This window comes from Lepidochelys kempii, chromosome 22 (assembly GCF_965140265.1).
Source record: "Lepidochelys kempii isolate rLepKem1 chromosome 22, rLepKem1.hap2, whole genome shotgun sequence".
In the NCBI taxonomy this organism is placed as follows: domain Eukaryota; kingdom Metazoa; phylum Chordata; order Testudines; family Cheloniidae; genus Lepidochelys; species Lepidochelys kempii.
In genome coordinates, this window is record NC_133277.1 from 1,038,995 (window position 1) to 1,058,226 (window position 19,232).

Consider the following 19,232-nt stretch of genomic DNA (forward strand, 5'->3'; position numbering starts at 1 on the left):
AGAGATTGCATTACAGTACTTGTATTAGGTGAATTGAAAATACTATTTCTTTTGTTTTTTACAGTGCAAATATTTGTCATCAAAAATAAATATAATCTGAGCACTGTACACTTTGTATTCTGTGTTGTAGTTGAAATCAATGTATTTGAAATGTAGAAAACATCCAAAATATTTAAATAAATGGTATTCTATTATAGTTGAACAGTGCGATTAATCACATGGTTAATCATGATTTTTTTTTAATTGCGTGATTAATCATGATTAATATTTTTAATTGCTTGACAGCCCTAAGATTCATTAGTGCATATGAGATTGTATTGTATGGTTGTCACTAAACTATGCTGTGAGTTGGGAATCTCCCAGATATTAGCTCCCCAAAGACAACAACAACGCAGGTAACCAATGCCTGGGTGGGAGTCAAATAACCATCAACAGCCATTGTCTAGCAAGGAAGTTACAATTCAGTGACTCACTTGCACAAGGCCCCAACAGGTGAATTGCTCAACCTTGGCTGGTGACTCAGTAATGCCATTGGGCATGCCTGGACTTGTGCTCTGTAAGCACACAGAATGAGGATATTCAGTAGATGACAGAGGCCTCATGGTTTGTCCTGTCTCTTCCCCCACCTTCACTGAAAGCAACAAGAATGCTGGAGCTGAGGAGACTGGTTCCCAGGCTAACAGGGAGGGCCTGCATATGAAAGACTGTAACCAACCTGCAGTTTTGAGTGGGGTGAGAAAAACTGTTTAGTCCAGATATTGCCTAGTATAATAAGGATGAGAATTTAGACTGCATGCTTATCTTTTATTTTCTTTTGGTAACTACTCTGACTTTTTGCCTATCACTTATAACCACTTAAAATCCATTTTTTGTAATCAATAAACGTATTCTAGTGTTTATCCTTACCAGTGAGCTTGAATGAAGTACTTGGTAAATCTGCTCAGACTACAAAGGCTGGTGTATGTCCACTTTCCATTGATGAAGTGGTGAACCAATTAATAAACTTGCATTGCTCAAGAAAGGGTCTTGAGCAGTGCTAGAGGTATATTTTGGTGGTATAAGATGAGAGCTGGGGAGATTTGGCTGGTGCCTTTCTCTCTGTGATTTGTGAGTGGCTCTGGGAGCAGTCTTTCAATCTGGGTGGCTGTGGGGCACCACATGTGGTTGTCCTGAGTGGTAACAGCACTTGGAGGGGTTTGCTGCTTATCGCCAGTAAGGCATTGTGAGAGACAACCCAGATTAGAAAATTAAGGGGGCAGAGCGGTCCTGTGGTCCCAGGTTATGTGCCATATTAATTTAATATCATCCTAGTTTTTTAATCAAAATATTCAGTACCATGTCAAATGCCTTACAGAAGTCTAAGTACATTACTGCCTTTATGAACCAAATTTATAATCTCATAAAAAAGTTATCAGGTTAGTGTGACAGGACCAATTTTCCATAAATACAGGCTCATTTGCATTAATTACATTATCCTCCTTTAATTCTTTATTAATTGAATCCCATATCAGCTGCTCCATTATCATGTCTGGGACCGATGTCAGGTTGACAGACCTATATTACCCAGGTCATCTTGTTTACCATTTAAAAAAATTGGCATAACATTAGCTTTCTTCCAGTCTTCTGGAACTTCCCCAATGCTCCAAGACTTATTGAAAATCAAAATTAATGGTCCAGCAAGTTCCTCAGACAACTCTTTTAAAATTCTTGGATGCAAGTTATCTGGATCTGATTATTTAAAAATGACTAAATTTAGTAGCTTTTCTTTAACATCCTCCAGAGATATGAGTTGAGAGGAAGGAGTGTTATCATCACCAAATGATGAGACTACTGTATATACTCGATCATAAGCTGGTTCATTTATAACCTGACCCCCCCAAGATGGATAAGTAAAAATGGAAAATTTTTATGACCCATTCATAAGCCAATGCTATAATTCAGGGGTTGGTAAAGTTTGGCTCCCGGGCCATCAGGATAAGCCGCTGGTGGGCCAAGATGGTTTGTTTAACTCGAGCGTCTGCAGGCACGGAGGTAAACCTAAGTAAACAAAGTGTCCCAGTGCGCCAGCTGCTTACCCTGATGGGCCGGGACAGCAACTGGTGGGGAAATTTTTTGTGGGGGAGAAGCTGGGGGTCAGGAGAGTAATCCCTGTGATCACCCCCCACATGACCCCACCCCCTAGGCCGGGACCCCCACACTCTCCCCAACCCACCTTATCTGGGGAGGGCCAGGGGAGGATGTCTCTGGCCTGGCTGGAGCTGCTCTGGCAGGCTGGGCAGTGTGGCTGCAGCCTGCTTTGGTGGGCCACACCGGGCAGCGTGGCTGCAGCATGCTCCAGTGGGCTGGGCTGGGCTGGGCGGCATGGGCCTGGCTGCAGCATGCTCCGGCGGGCTGGGCTGGGCTGGGCGGCATGGGCCTGGCTGCAGCATGCTCCGGTGGGCTGAACTGTGCGGCTGCAGCCTGCCAGCCCTGGAGCTGCAGCTGCTTTGGAGGCTGGGGAGGGAGAGCAGGCCAGAAGAGGAGAGAGTCTGGCCCCGCCTCTTCTCTTCTGGCTCTGCTGGCTGTGCTGCCACTCCTTCCTCCCTCTGTTGGGGGGAGGGGCTGTGTCCCACCTCTCACTCTCTATAACTGTTCATAAGCCGGCCCCCTTCTCTGATGCTTCCCTTTTTTACTAAAAAAATTAGGCTTATGTACAAGTATATATGGAATATGTTTTTCCCCAAATACAGAACAGAAATATTTATTGAACACTTCTGCCTTTTCTGTATTCTTATTGATAATTCTACCATTTCCACATCATAATGAAGCAATACCATTTCCAGGATTCCTTTTGTTCCTAATATTTTTTTTAAAAGCTCCTTCTTATTGTCCTTAGCTCTGCTGGCCATAGATTTTTCATTATGTCCCTTTGCTTCTCTTATCAATTTTCTACAATTCCTAACTTCTGATTTATATTTGTTACTATCAACTTTCCCTTTCTTCCATTTGTTATATATTATTTTCCAATTCTTTATAGCTGATTTCCCTTCTCCTCTAAACCAGGTCAGTTTTTACCCAGCATACCCTTCTTCCTCATTTTTGGGATTGTGGCTTTTAGAGCATCTGATAAGGTATTCTGAAATGATTCATAATTATCATTTACATTTTTTCTGGTTAAAATGTTCTCTCAATGCAGATTTTGTAGAAATGTCAGTATTAACTATGGTTGGGATTTTCAAAAGCACCCAATTGTCTTAGGAGCACAAGTCCTGTTGAACATCTCACCCTCTGATGTTAACTAGAGCTACAATATTGAGTCTGCCAAAGCTATCAAAAATTTCTAATGTGCACTCATGAATTTTTCTTTGAAATGTTTATATATTAACTGTATTTTAGTTTTTAGTAAACAATGCAAAGACCTGTTTCTCATGAAGAGTAGCCTTCCTGAAAAATTTCAGTTTGTGAAATTCAATTGTTTTTGAGTTATGTGAGTAATATGTGTTAAAGGTTTAATTAAAAAATAGTATTTTTTAAAATCTTCCCATATTAAAAAAAAACTCTGTCTAAACTGATTTTGTTCAGACTTCCCAGAAATAATTAATCTCTGGCTGACATGAAACATGGAAAATGTCAGGCCAAAAATGCAGTTTTCAGAAGGCTATGAGCAACTCTTTGCAGGTTGGAGACTAACCAATTTATTTGAGCATAAGCTTTCGTGAGCTACAGCTCACTTCATCGGATGCATACTGTGGAAAGTGTAGAAGATCTTTTTATATACACACAAAGCATGAAAAAATACCTTCCCCCACCCCACTCTCCTGCTGGTAATAGCTTATCTAAAGTGACCACTCTCCTTACAATGTGTATGATAATCAAGGTGGGCCATTTCCAGCACAAATCCAGGGTTTAACAAGAACGTCGGGGGGGGGGGTTGGAAAAAACAAGGGGAAATAGGTTACCTTGCATAATGACTTAGCCATTCCCAGTCTCTATTCAAGCCTAAGTTAATTGTATCCAATTTGCAAATGAATTCCAATTCAACAGTTTCTCGCTGGAGTCTGGATTTGAAGTTTTTTTGTTTTGTAATATAGCAACTCTCATGTCTGTAATCGTGTGACGAGAGAGATTGAAGTGTTCTCTGACTGGTTTATGAATGTTATAATTCTTGACATCTGATTTGTGTCCATTTATTCTTTTACGTAGAGACTGTCCAGTTTGACCAACGTACATGGCAGAGGGGCATTGCTGGCACATGATGGCATATATCACATTGGTGGATGTGCAGGTGAACAAGCCTCTGATAGTGTGGCTGATGTTATTAGGCCCTGTGGTGGTGTCCCCTGAATAGATATGTGGGCACAGTTGGCAACCAGCTTTGTTGCAAGAATAGGTTCCTGGGTTAGAGGTTCTGTTGTGTGGTATGTGGTTGCTGGTGAGTATTTGCTTCAGGTTGGGAGGCTGTCTGTAGGCAAGGACTGGCCTGTCTCCCAAGATTTGTGAGAGTGTTTGGTCATCCTTCAGGATAGGTTTTAGATCCTTAATAATGCGTTGGAGGGGTTTTAGTTGGGGGCTGAAGGTGACGGCTAGTGGCGTTCTGTTATTTTCTTTGTTAGGCCTGTCCTGTAGTAGGTGACTTCTGGGAACTCTTCTGGCTCTATCAATCTGTTTCTTCACTTCCGCTGCTGGGTATTGTAGTTGTAAGAATGCTTGATAGAGATCTTGTAGGTGTCTGTCTCTGTCTGAGAGGTTGGAGCAAATGTGGTTGTATCGCAGAGCTTGGCTGTAGACGATGGATCGTGTGGTGTCGTCAGGGTGAAAGCTGGAGGCATGTAGGTAGGAACAGCCGTCAGTAGGTTTCCGGTATAGGGTGGTGTTTATGTGACCATCGTTTATTAGCACTGTAGTGTCCAGTAAGTGGATCTCTTGTGTGGACTGGACCAGGCTGAGGTTGATGGTGGGATGGAAATTGTTGAAATCATGGTGGAATTCCTCAAGGGCTTCTTTTCCATGGGTCCAGATGATGAAGATGTCATCAATATAGCTCAAGTAGAGTAGGGGCGTTAGGGGACAAGAGCTGAGGAAGCGTTGTTCTAAGTCAGCCATAAAAATGTTGGCATACTGTGGGGCCATGTGCACGCCCTAACGCCATGATTTCAACAATTTCCACACGATCCATCGTCTACAGCCAAGCTCTGCGATACAACCGCATTTGCTCCAATCCCTCAGACAGAGACAAACACCTACAAGATCTCTATCAAGCATTCTTACAACTACAATACCCAGCTGCGGAAGTGAAGAAACAGATTGATAGAGCCAGAAGAGTTCCCAGAAGTCACCTACTACAGGACAGGCCTAACAAAGAAAAGAACAGAACGCCACTAGCCGTCACCTTCAGCCCCCAACTAAAACCCCTCCAATGCATTAAGGATCTAAAACCTATCCTGAAGGATAACCCAACACTCTCACAAATCTTGGGAGACAGGCCAGTCCTTGCCTACAGACAGCCTCCCAACCTGAAGCAAATACTCACCAGCAACCACACACCACACAACAGAACCACTAACCCAGGAACCTATTCTTGCAACAAAGCCCGTTGCCAACTGTGCCCACATATCTATTCAGGGGACACCATCACAGGGCCTAATAACATCAGCCACACTATCAGAGGCTTGTTCACCTGCACATCCACCAATGTGATATATGCCATCATGTGCCAGCAATGCCCCTCTGCCATGTACATTGGTCAAACTGGACAGTCTCTACGTAAAAGAATAAATGGACACAAATCAGATGTCAAGAATTATAACATTCATAAACCAGTCGGAGAACACTTCAATCTCTCTCGTCACACGATTACAGACATGAGAGTTGCTATATTACAAAACAAAAAAACTTCAAATCCAGACTCCAGCGAGAAACTGTTGAATTGGAATTCATTTGCAAATTGGATACAATTAACTTAGGCTTGAATAGAGACTGGGAATGGCTAAGTCATTATGCAAGGTAACCTATTTCCCCTTGTTTTTTCCAACCCCCCCCCCCCCGACGTTCTTGTTAAACCCTGGATTTGTGCTGGAAATGGCCCACCTTGATTATCATACACATTGTAAGGAGAGTGGTCACTTTAGATAAGCTATTACCAGCAGGAGAGTGGGGTGGGAGGAGGTATTTTTTCATGCTTTGTGTGTATATAAAAAGATCTTCTACACTTTCCACAGTATGCATCCGATGAAGTGAGCTGTAGCTCATGAAAGCTTATGCTCAAATAAATTGGTTAGTCTCTAAGGTGCCAGAAGAACTCTTTTTCTTTTTGCGAATACAGACTAACACGGCTGTTACTCTGAAATCTTTGCAGGTTGTAATGAAATTTTTGATATGATCATCAATATAGACAGGACTATTCTTCCCACAGTAATGCACTGAAGCCTGCAGAAACAGAAAGTGTGTGCATACAGGTTACAAAACCTTGTTACTGATTCATGGATGTACTTTTTGTTCTAGATAATCTGACTTGAAGAAGTCTATTTCATTTTAGCCAGTTCAAGATGGAAGCTCCACTGGTGAGTCTGGATGAGGAGTTTGAGGATCTGAGACCCTGCTATGCTGATGAGAGAGAAGAAAAACCGCATTGTTTTTATAGCTCATCCCCTCAGCATCTGGAAGATCCCTCCCTTTCTGAGCTTGAGAACTTCTCCTCTGAAATTATCAGCTTCAAGTCCATGGAAGACTTGGTGAATGAATTTGACGAGAAGCTGAATGTCTGCTTTCGGAATTACAATGCCAAAACCGAGAACCTTGCTCCTGTAAAAAATCATCTCCAGATACAAGAGGAGGAAGAGCATCTTCAGGATGAGGAGTAAGTAGACTAGAAATTCTAATAATACATTTAACCCAAGGAGGCTTTTATTTATTTTAATGCAATGAGTCCTCATAAAGCTTGTCAAAAAAGGAAAAATAAAAACTAAGAAAAAAATTGAAATTTTGAAGAAGTTTCCATTGTGCAGGGTTTCCAATAGATCTATTTTCAGGTTTTCAAAATTTTTATTGCATTTTAAAATATTTTTTGGTCAAAAACATTATGGAAATGATTCTTGACACTTGTTTTCAGGAAACAAAAACATCTGATAACCATTTTGATAATGGTTTTGATAATTTTTTAAATAAAAACAATGGATAAAGAAGTCATGAAAATGTCTGTGAAAAATTAAAACATTTGAATAAGTGAATAATTTTTTGCAAAATATGTTTTCTTTGGAAAAAGGCCATTTTAATGTTTTAATTTGAAAAAAATTGTAATGTCTATACTCATAAAGAGATTACGCCAAGGCTTTTAGGTCACCACTGAGACTAAGGCTATTTTTATACTACAGAGTTTAGTCGACTTACATCGATCATAAGCTGCTTTAATTACATTGGTTGTACACATCCACACAGTGCTCCTTGCATTGGCAGATCACATCCACAGTCTGTGCTCTTGCATCGACAGTGAGAGAGTTTTATCATGGGAAGCTATCCCACTGTGCAACTTGCCACCCTCTGCTCCTGGAAGATCTGGGAATGGATTGTGATGCATCATGGGAGTGTGCTCATCATCCCATGATGCAGTTATTTCTGTTCCATCATTCCATGGGCTTCTGACTTCGTTTCATGCCATTTTTAACAGTCCTTGTAAACTATGTGCCCACCATCTCTGTCTGAAATCATGGATCCTGAACTGCTGAGCGTTATGACCACAACGTGGCTGGTTCTGCAGTATTTCATGAGCTGTGAAACAGAAAGTGAATCAGTGGTGCCTGCCCTGCTGTGTGCCATGGAAAGAAATAATTCAAGACTGCTGCTGGCATTCATGGAGCAGCTGCACATGGCGGATCATTGGTTCTGGGCTCAGGAAACAAGCACCGAGTGGTGGAATCTCACTGTGATGCGCGTGTGGGATGACCAGAGTGGCTGTAGAACTTCTGGATGTGCAAATCCACCCTCCTGGACCTGTGTGCGGAGCTTGTCCCAGCACTGTAGCACAAGGGCACCAGAGTGAGAGCTGCCCTCACTGCTGAAAAGCTAGTGGCAATCGCTATGTGGAAGCTGGCAATTCTAGACTGCTACCAGTCAGTTGCAAATCAGTTTGGTGTTGGAAAATCCACTGTGTGGGTTGTGGTGATGCAAGTCTGCAGGGCCATTAATCACCTCCTGCTACAAAGGACTGTGACTCTTGTAATGTGCAGGAAATATTTGATGGCTTCAAGGCAATGGGATTCCCTAACTGCAGCGATAGATGGAACACAGATCCCAATTTTGGCCCCAGACCATCTTGAGACAGAGTACATCAACCAAAAGGGCTACTTCTCCATGGTCTTGCAGGCGCTAGTGGATCACCAGGGCCATTTCACTGACATCACTGTAGGGTGGTCAGGGAAGGTGCAGATGAATGCATCTTTAGGAACACTGGACTGTATAGAAAACTGCATGCTGGGACTTTCTTTCCAGACCAGAAGATTCTGATGGGGGATGTGAAAATGCCCATAGTGATCCTGGGAGACCCTGCCTACCCCTTGCTCTCATGGCTCATGAAGCCTTACACCGGGAACCTGGACAGCAGCAAGGAGCACTTCAGCTACAGGCTCAGCAGGTGCTAAATGACCACTGAATATATCTTTGGCATATTAAAAGGTTGGTGGCACTGCCTTTTTGGCAGGTTAGACCTCAACAAGGAAAATATTTCCACAGTCATTGCAGCCTGCTGTACAAGGCATAATATTTGTGAAGTGAAGGGGGGAAAGTTTTCCCCAGGGTGGAGTGCTGGGATTGATTGGCTGGCCACTGATTTTGAGCAGCCAGATACCAGGACAATTAGAGGGGCACAACAGGATGCTATTCAAATCAGGGAGGCTTTGAAGGAGCATTTTGACAATGATTCCTAGCAACGTGTCTTTATGTGAGGTATTCAGCCAGGCAATGTTTACTTGCCGCCCTGTGTGACCCCTATAATGTTTGATTAACCTGAGCGTTAATTGTAGTGAGCAAATATTCCTTCCAATAGCCACTGTGTTTGAATGTTAGCACCCCAATTAATGTGCATATGATACAAATAAAGAGTAAATTTGTATCAAAGAATAAAGTTTAATAACAGGACAAAAACAAAATATTCATCAAATAGGGAACATGGAAATGAGGAATAGTCTCTTGGTTATGGCTCTCATAGCTGAGTGTAATTCCAGCTTTATGAAACCAGTCTCTATGGGTTGAGTGCAAGGCTACTGAGAGGTACCGGGAACATGCACGAAATGTGGTGCGGGACTTTGGGGAGAGCATGGTACGGAGTTCAGTGAGGTACTGAACTACAGGGGGACTCGTGCATGGCTGTGCTCTGACTGCAGCATAATGAGGAACTTGAGCATCTGTGTCTGGTCCTCCAGTAGCTTAATCATCCACTCTTGCCCCTCTCTCCTTTCCAGGCTATCCAGCCTGATATTTTCATTAATTGTCTCCCTCAGTGCTATTGTTTCACTATCTGCTGTAGCTGTTGACTGCAGCACTTCACAAAACATATCCTCCTTACTCTTCCTGGTTTGCCATAGAATCATAGAATCCATCTTATCTGATGGATGTACTCTACCGCTGTGGAGAAGTGGGGTCCTCAAGGGCATCTTCAGAAGCCAAAGAAACAATGAACTGACACAGTGTTGTGAGTGCGCTCACAGCCGTGAATCACAAAAGTTACACACACATCTTTGTCACTATCCCTTGGCTAGCATACAGCTTGGCGTGAGTCCGAAATATGGTGAGTTTGGTTGGGTGGGGGGTGGAAAGGGGGGAATGGGCAAGAAGGAACAAAGGGTCTGGGTGGTCTGAGAAGGGGGTTCCTACAAGCTCCTAGTGGAAATATTCTGAATATTGGTACCCTTTTCCATAGGTGGGGTGATCAAACCCGATATCTCACTACTGAGGGTAACCCAGGGTGCAAGGGTGCATCTCTTGCATGTGTGTGTCTTCAGACTGTTTCTGTATACTGCTCGCCTATGTGCGGCTTTGGTCCCTGCAGAAATAATTGCCTGTTGGGTGCAGCAAAATTTCCTGCAGTGGGGACAGAAACAAGCTAACTCTGCTAAGGAACCTTTGGTAGAGGATTGCAGAATATCTGCAGGAAAATTTCCTAGAGATCTCTTTGGAGGATTCCCAGGCTATCCCAGTGTACATTAACAAACTTTTCTGCCAGGCTCCCACTGCGTAGCTGCATAAACTCTGTTGTTAATTTCATTCCCTTATCCCTCCTCTACCATATAACAAAGTACATGAGAGCTCAATCTCCTCTCACCATGAAGTATCAAAGTAAAATGTATGCTTACCTACACTCGCATCCCCCGCTTCAGGGCTGGATTACCCACTAGGCAGACTAGGCACATGAGATTTTTTTTTTTTTAATTTGATATTTGATATTTCAAAAAAAGCATCCAAATAGTCATCATGGGAAAAATCAGAACTTTTTTGGACTTCCTTGCACTCCGCTCCATACTCTTCCCCTGTTTTTCTGTTCTCTTTTCATTACTTATCCCCACCTAAACCAGGGGGGCGTCCTACTAACGTAGATCGAAATAATGCGAGGGAATCAAATCCTGTCATGTATTGCAATAAATTTATGTTTTATTATTGATATATTCTTCTGGGTTATACGTACTTGATTCATTTTTTCCTTTCTTATATATATATTTTATATATATATACATAAAAATAGTGTGCATTGTGTAATTTGTTTTTTTTTTAAGTTCAGATAATTGAGATAAGGGGCAGGATGAAACATAGCCAACTGAGTGGAGCACAGAAACGTAAACTGGTGGAAGAAAAAAAACAAAAAAACGAGTGAAATTTTCCAAAATCTTCCAAAGCTGACATAATTTTTCAAAGCGAATCCATCAGAAGCAACATCTTTTCTCAGTAGCACAGACATTCCAAAACCTGGAGGTGTTTCAGAGACTGACCCTTCTTCTGTTGGTGAAACAAACACCATTCCAGAACATGTGGCTGTGTCAGAGACTGTAACTGATCATCCTACACCTGGTGGTAAAACAGACGTTGTAGAAGGTGTGGATGTGTCAGAGACTGAACCTGCTCATGCTGTAAATAGTAGGAGAAAAGATCCTGGTATGTGGGTTGATTTCAGTACCGATGATGTAGCTTACTGGATAGATTGTGGACAAATTACTGTCAACACCACACTGGGCCATTTGAGAAATCACATTGGACTTTTACCAATGGCAAACAAACAAGATATTGTTCACAAAAAATATTTTTTGGCATGAAAGCGAATGGTGAGAAATACACTCGAGAATGGCTACTGTGTTCACCATCAACAGGGTCTGTGTACTGTTTTGTTTGCAAACTTTTTGCAGATAAACCTTGAACATCCCGCTTTGCTGCAGATGGATTTAGTGACTGTCGGAATACTGTTTTAATTGAACAACATGAAAATAGCACTAATCACAGAGATTCAATGTTGACATATTTAAATTGAAGACAGGGCTTTGGATTGACACAAAAATTGGAAGAACAAATTAAAGGGGAGCGTGAATACTGGCAACATGTCTTGCAGCGTGTTATAGCTGTTATTCAAACATTAGCTGATGTGGTCTGCCTTTCCAGGGATCAAATGACACATTTGGATCATTGCAGAATGGAAATTTCTTGGGATTGTTGGAGCTTGTGGTTCAGTTTGACCCATTTTTAGCTGGCCATATCTCAAAATATGGGAATGCTGGCAAAGGTAACCCATCATACTTATCCAAGACAATATGTGATGAACTCATTGGTCTAATGAGTGACAAAATTTGTTCAGCTATTGTGGATGAAAGAAGTACTGCTGGGTACTTCAATTTATCTGTCGACTCTACACCTGATCTTTCACCTATTGATCAGTTGAGTATTGTACTAAGTTATGTGTCTCCCACAGATGGAAAACCAGTTGAACAATTTATAACATTCCTCAATTTGAAAAGCCACACTGGTGAAGAAATGGCAAATCACGTACTGCAGTATCTGTGCCAAGTCTGCAAAATAGATTTCTCGAAGTGCAGAGGTCAATCTTACGACGACGCTGCCAACATGTCAGGGCTTTATCAAGGGATGCAAAAGAAGCTTTTAGAACAGAACAGATATGCCATAGTCATAGCATGTGCTGCACACTCTCTCAGTCTTGTTGGCCGCGGTGCTGTGGATTGTTGTCTGGTGGTAGTAAGTTTTTTCTCAACTGTCCAGTTACTTTATACATTTTTCTCTGCCTCAACACGCCGATGGGCAGTTCTTAAAACATATTTGGGCAATGATGGTGTGTTGAAATCTCTTTCTAATACTTGCTGGGAGGCACATGCAGTGGCAGCAAGTGCAATTCTGGAGTCCTACTCAAAGATTGTGGATGCATTAGAAAGTATAGCTGAAGACCAACCACAAAAGGGAGAAACTATACGAGAGGCAGAAAACATTGCAAACAAGATGCAAGAACTAGAGATTGTATTCATGTTGACCATATGGAATGACATTTTACAACACTTTTACCACACAAGTCAAGCTCTCCAAGAAAAAGAATTGGATTTGAAAACATGTGCAGAACTCTGTCAATCATTAGCAGACCACTTACACACTTTGAGGAATGATTTCAAAAGATTTGAAGACATATCAAAAGATATCTTGCCTGATACTAACTACAAAGAAACGCAGTCCCGCAAGCGAATCAGGAAAAAACAAGCAAATGATAGCAGTGCACCAGAAACAGCATTGAATCCCAGAGGCAAATTTTGCGTATCTACTTACTACACTATAATTGATACACTTGAAGCTCATATGAAGAGGAGAGGTGACGTGTACAAAGAAGTATCATGTAGATTTTCTTTTCTAAACGATGTGGACTTATCTGATGAACAATATTCACAAGGTTGGCAAAAGCTAGTTGACTCATACCCTGTTGACTTGAACATGAATCTCTGTGGAGAAGTACGGCAGTTACACTGTTATATGCTTGCAAAGTTTAATGAAACAGGAAAAATGAAATTCAGTCACATTGATCTTCATGACACAATACTGAAAGGCGGAATACAATGTGTATTTCCAAATGTAGAGATCGCACTACATATTTTTCTAACATTGATGATTACTAACTGCTCCATAGAATGCTCTTTTTCTCAGCTGAAAGGAATAAAAAACCCTCAGAGAACAACAATGTGTCAGGACAGACTGGATTCACTTTCCCTATTGTGTATGGAAGTGGACAGGCTTTGTCGAGTCGGCTTTGATGAACTTATCCAGAATTTTGCAATCAGAAAATCTAGAAAGAAGCTATTTTAATTTCAGCATACGTGTAAGTTTTGTGTCATTTCGAAAAATAAAATTTTATTTTATGGTATAGTATTGTTTTTATTTTGAATTACATATGGGGGGGCACCATAATCTTTTCAGTGCTTAGGGACTCTAAAGGTCTTAATCTGGCCCTGCCCTGCTTCATGTCCACTGGTGCCAGAGTGCTGTGACTGACTAGATCCCTCCAGAGTCAAAAAAAGGTCCTAACTCGCCACATCACCGCATGCCATTTTCATGTGTTCCACATCCTCCTCCAACTCCACTTCCTTGTCTACCACTTTGTCCTTGGGGTTGACTCTGCTGGCTGCTTCCTTCTGTCCCCCCAAAGTATCCACAGGGCTCTAGGTGATGGAGGTGGAGCTGCAGCCAAGAGGGCATGCAGTTCCTTGTAGAAATGGTGTGTCTTCGGCGCTGCACCAGAGCGATGGTTGGCCTTCCTTGCTTTCTGGTATGCCTGCCTCAGCTCCTTGATGTTTGCATGGCACTGTTGTGTGTCCCTTTTGTGACCCCTCTCCTGCATGCCACTAGAAATCAGCCCGGAGCCATCAAAGTTCCTATGGCTGAATTGAAGCTGTGACTGCAGAGCCTCCTCTCCCCGCAGACCCAGCAGATCCAACAGCTCCGGTGTATTCCATGCAGCTGGGAAGATGTGGTGTGAACTGTCCATGCCGAGCAAATAGGAGGAGAAATTTCAAAAATTACCTGGCCTTTAAAAGGAGGAGGGGCACATACCTGTGTACCTTCAGGGCAGCAGAGTTCAAACTGAGATCAAAGAGGTCATGACGGGCATTGTGGGACACCTGTAGCCCAATTAGGGCGACATAAGCAAGTATAGTGTCTACACTGACACTGGGTTGCTCTAAATATGTTGCAAAAAGTTCTATGCCACTTGTCAAGGTGGTATTATTATGCTGGGGTAGAAGGGGAATTATATCAGCAGGGGGAACATTTCAGTGTGTGCACCTCCACTCTTTTGTTGACGAAAGCTGACTTTTGTCAACAAAACTGTGTTGTGTAGACAAGGCCTAAGGCTTTGTCTACACTACAGAGTTAGGTCGACGTGAGGCAGCTTATGTTGACCTAACTATGTCAGTATACACACTGCAGCCTTGCCATGGACACCAACAGCGGATTGAATTACTGCAGTGGCTGGAGGTCAACCTAGATTAAGTTGATCTAATTTTGTAATATAGGCAAACCCTTAGCTCTGTTTAGAGTTGGGGCACATGATACCATGACTCTGCTCCATTCTTATGACTAGGGATTTATAATGTGACATACACATTTTTCAGTGGTGGCCATCGCATCAGGCAGAGTGACGTACAGACAGGCTTCCGTATTCTGTCCTTCAGAAACACAGTGCTTTGGGTTTATTCGTGTAGGGTCACCCAACAGTGCTTCCCACTAATTTGATGGAATAGATCATTGAGAGGGTGGGAGGGCAGAAAGCCTGTGAAGTAAATGATATTTAAAAAATAAATTAAAATTTGGGCTTGTCAATTTTAATCTTGTCTCTTCAATTCTAAGGAGGTTTTCATGTTTGGGGGGGGGAGGTATTTCTAGGACCTGGAAATGGAGATCATACAAATTTACTTGCATAAAGAATGATCCATAGAGTCCTGCACTTAGGATGGAAGAATCCCATGCACTGCTACAGACTAGGGACCGAGTGGCTAGGCAGCAGTTCTGCAGGAAAGGACCTAGGGGTTACAGTGGACGAGAAGCTGGAAATGAGTCAACAGTGTGCCCTTGTTGCCAAGAAGGCTAACGGCATTTTGGGTTGTATAAGTAGGAGCATATCCAGCAGATCGAGGGACATGATCATTCCCCTCTATTCGGCGTTGGTGAGGCCTCATCTGGAGTACTGTGTCCAGTTTTGAGTCATAGAATCATAGAATATCAGGGTTGGAAGGGACCTCAGGAGGTCATCTAGTCCAACCCCCTGCTCAAAGCAGGACCATCCCCAACTAAATCATCCCAGCCAGGGCTTTGTCAAGCCTGACCTTAAAAACTTCTAAGGAAGGAGATTCTACCACCTCCCTAGGTAACGCATTCCAGTGTTTCACCACCCTCCTAGTGAAAAAGTTTTTCCTAATATCCAACCTAAACCTCTTCCACTGCAACTTGAAACCATTAATCCTTGTTCTGTCACTGAGAAAAGTCTAGATCCATCCTCTTTGGAACCCCCTTTCAGGTAGTTGAAAGCAGCTATCAAATCCCCCCTCATTGTTCTCTTCTGCAGACTAAACAATCCCAGTTCCCTCAGCCTCTCCTCAGAAGTCATGTGTTCCAGTCCCCTAATCATTTTTGTTGCCCTCCGCTGGACTCTTTCCAATTTTTCCACATCCTTCTTGTAGTGTGGGGCCCAAAACTGGACACAGTACTCCAGATGAGGCCTCACCAATGTCGAATAGAGGGGAACAATCACGTCTCTTGATCTGCTGGCAATGCCCCTATGTATATATCCCAAAATGCCATTGGCCTTCTTGGCAACAAGGGCACACTGTTGACTCATATCCAGCTTCTCATCCACTGTAACCCCTAGATCCTTTTCCGCAGAACTGCTGCTGAGCCATTCGGTCCCTAGTCTGTAGCGGTGCATGGGATTCTTCTATCCTAAGTGCAGGACTCTATGGATCATTCTTTATGCAAGTAAATTTGTTTGATCTCCATTTCCTGATTTCATTCCTGCATGCCCGAGCAATATTTTTATACTCTTCCCTGGTCATTTGTCCAATCTTCCACTTCTTGTAAGCTTCTTTTTTGTGTTTAAGATCAGCAAGGATTTCACTGTTAAGCCAAGCTGGTCGCCTACCATATTTACTATTCTTTCTACACATCGGGATGGTTTGTCCCTGTAACCTCAATAAGGATTCTTTAAAATATGGCCAGCTCTCCTGGACTCCTTTCCCCCTCATGTTATTCTCCCAGGGGATCCTGCCCATCAGTTCCCTGAGGGAGTCAAAGTCTGCTTTTCTGAAGTCCAGGGTCCGTATTCTGCTGCTCTCCTTTCTTCCCTGTGTCAGGATTCTGAACTCAACCATCTCATGGTCACTGCCTCCCAGGTTCCCATCTACTTTATCTTCCCCTACTAATTCTTCCCAGTTTGTGAGCAGCAGGTCAAGAAGAGCTCTGTCCCAGTTGGTTCCTCCAGCACTTGCACCAGAAAATTGTCCCCTACCCTGCCAATCAGCCAATCGCTCAGACAAACAAGTTGGTTTACATTTGCAGGAGATAATGCTGCCTGCTTCTTGTTTACAATATCACCTGAAAGAGAGAACAGGTGCTTGCATGGCACTGTTGTAGCCAGCGTCGCAAGATATTTACATGCCAGATGCACTAAAGATTCATGTGTCCCTTGATGTTTCAACCACCATTCCAGAGGACATGCGCCCATGCTGATGACAGGTTCTGCTCGATAACAATCCAAAGCAGTGTGCACCGGTGTTCATTTTCATCCTCTGAGTCAGATGCCACCAGCAGAAGGTTGATTTTCTTTTTGGTAGTTTGGATTCTGTAGTTTCCACATTGGAATGTTGCTCTTTTAAGGCTTCTGAAAGCATGCTCCACACCTCGCCCCTCTCAGATTTTGGAAAGCACTTCAGATTCTTAAAGCTTGGGTCGAGTGCTGTAGCTATCTTTAGAAATTTCACATTGGTATCTTCTTTGCATTTTGTTAAAGTTTCAGTGACAGTGTTCTTAAAATGAACAACATGTGGAGGGTCATCACCCAAGACTGCTATAACATGAAGTATAGGGCAGAATGCAGATAAAACAGATCTGGAGACATACAATTCTCCCCCAAGGAGTTCAGTCACAAATTTAATTAACGCATTATTTTTTTAATGAGCGTCATCCACATGGAAGCATGTCCGCATGATAGCTGAAGCATGAAGAGGCATATGAATCTTCAGTGCATCTGGCATGTAAATATCTTGCGACGTCAGTTACTACAGTGCCATGCCTGTTCTCACTTTCGGGTGACGTAAATAAGAAGTGTGCAGCATCATCTCCCATTAATGTAAACAAACTTGTTTCTCTTACAGATTGGCTGAACAAGAAGTAGGACTGAGTGGACTTGTAGGCTGTAAAGTTTTACATTATTTTGTTTTTTGAGTGCAGTTATGTAAAAAAAACCCTACATTTGTAATTTGCAAATTTCATGATAAAGAGATTGCACTACAGTACTTGTATGAGGTGAATTGAAAAATACTATCTTTTGTTTATCATTTTACAGTGCAAATATTTGTAATAAAAATAATATAAATTGAGCACTGTACACTTTGTATTCTGTGTTGTAATTGAAATAGATATATTTGAAAATGTAGAAGAACATCCAAAATATTTAATAAATTTCAATTGGTATTCTATTGTTTAACCGTGTGGTTAATTGCGATTAATTTTTTAAATCATGTCAAGGTTCCTTCCCCAGTCTGAACTCTAGGGTACAGATGCAGGGACCTACATGAAAGACCCCCTAAGCTTATTCTTACCAGCTTAGGTTAAAAACTTCCTCAAGATACAAACTTTGCCTTGTCCTTGAACCCTATGCTGCCACCACCAAGTGTGTTAAACAAAGAACAGGGAAAGAGCCCACTTGGAGATGTCTCCCCTCCCCCCAAATATCCCCCTAAGCCCAACACCCTCTTTCCTGGGGAAGGCTTGATAAAAATCCTCACCAATTTGCATAGGTGAACACAGACCCAAACCCTTGGATCTTAAGAACAATGAAAAAGCAATCAGGATCTTAAAAGAAGAATTTCAATTGAAGAAAAAGTAAAAGAATCACTTCTGTAAAATCAGGATGGTAAATACCTTACAGGGTAATCAGATTCAAAACACAGAGAATCCCTCTAGGCAAAACCTTAAGTTACAAAAAGACACAAAAACAGGAATATACATTCCATTCAGCACAGCTTATTTACTAGCCATTAAACAAAAGGAAATCTAACACATTTCTAGCTAGATTGCTTACTAACTTTTTACAGGAGTTCTGAAGAGCATTCCTGATCTGTTCCCGGCAAAAGCATCACCCAGACAGACAGACCCTTTGTTCCCCGCCCCCTCCAGCTTTGAAAGTATCTTGTCTCCTCATTCGTCATTTTGGGTCAGGTGCCAGTGAGGTTATCTTAGCTTCTTAACCCTTTACAGGTGAAAGGGTCTTTCCTCTAGCCAGGAGGGATTTTATAATTCTGTATACAGAAAGGTGGTTACCCTTCCCTTTATATTTATGACAAATCATGATTAATTTTTTTGAGTTAATCACGTGAGTTAACTGTGATTAATTGACATCCCTAATTTTAAGTGATTATAAGTAGCAGGCATAGAGAATAAAGTTGGTTACATAAGAAGTAAAGATAAATTTGCTGTCTAAATTCTAAAGCCTAAGGAAGATTTGAATCAGTCTCTCACCCTAATAGAAGTTGCAGGCAGCTCACAGTTCTCAATACACAGGCTGGATTCCCTTTCCAGCCTGGGATCAAACTCCGCAGTTCAAAGTCTGGTTTCAGAGGAACAGCCGTGTTAGTCTGTATTCGCAAAAAGAAAAGGAGGACTTGTGGCACCTTAGAGACTAACCAATTTATTTGAGCATGAGCTTTCGTGAGCTACAGCTCACTTCATCAGATGTTTACCGTGGAAACTGCAGCAGACTTCATATACACACAGAAATCATGAAACAATACCTCCTCCCACCCCACTGTCCTGCTGGTTACCAGCAGGACAGTGGGGTGGGAGGAGGTATTGTTTCATGATTTCTGTGTGTATATAAAGTCTGCTGCAGTTTCCACGGTAAACATCTGATGAAGTGAGCTGTAGCTCACGAAAGCTCATGCTCAAATAAATTGGTTAGTCTCTAAGGTGCCACAAGTCCTCCTTTTCTTTTTAGTTCAAAGTCTGTGTCTTCCAGATGA

The 19,232-nt window shown here is 42.2% G+C and overlaps 1 protein-coding gene across 5 annotated transcripts in view; it reads left to right on the forward strand.

Moving 5' to 3' along the window:
* The window catches only part of FEZ1 (fasciculation and elongation protein zeta 1), a 164,855-nt gene that overhangs the window by 18,133 nt on the left and 127,490 nt on the right, over positions 1-19,232 (forward strand). For 4 of the 5 annotated variants that reach the window (XM_073320722.1, XM_073320719.1, XM_073320723.1 and 1 more), the window contains exon 2: positions 6,481-6,835. In XM_073320722.1, coding sequence (XP_073176823.1) covers positions 6,525-6,835 — 311 coding nt within the window. In that variant the 5' untranslated portion in view covers positions 6,481-6,524. The remainder of the gene's footprint in view (positions 1-6,480; positions 6,836-19,232) is intronic. The other variant, XM_073320721.1, reaches the window with a different exon arrangement.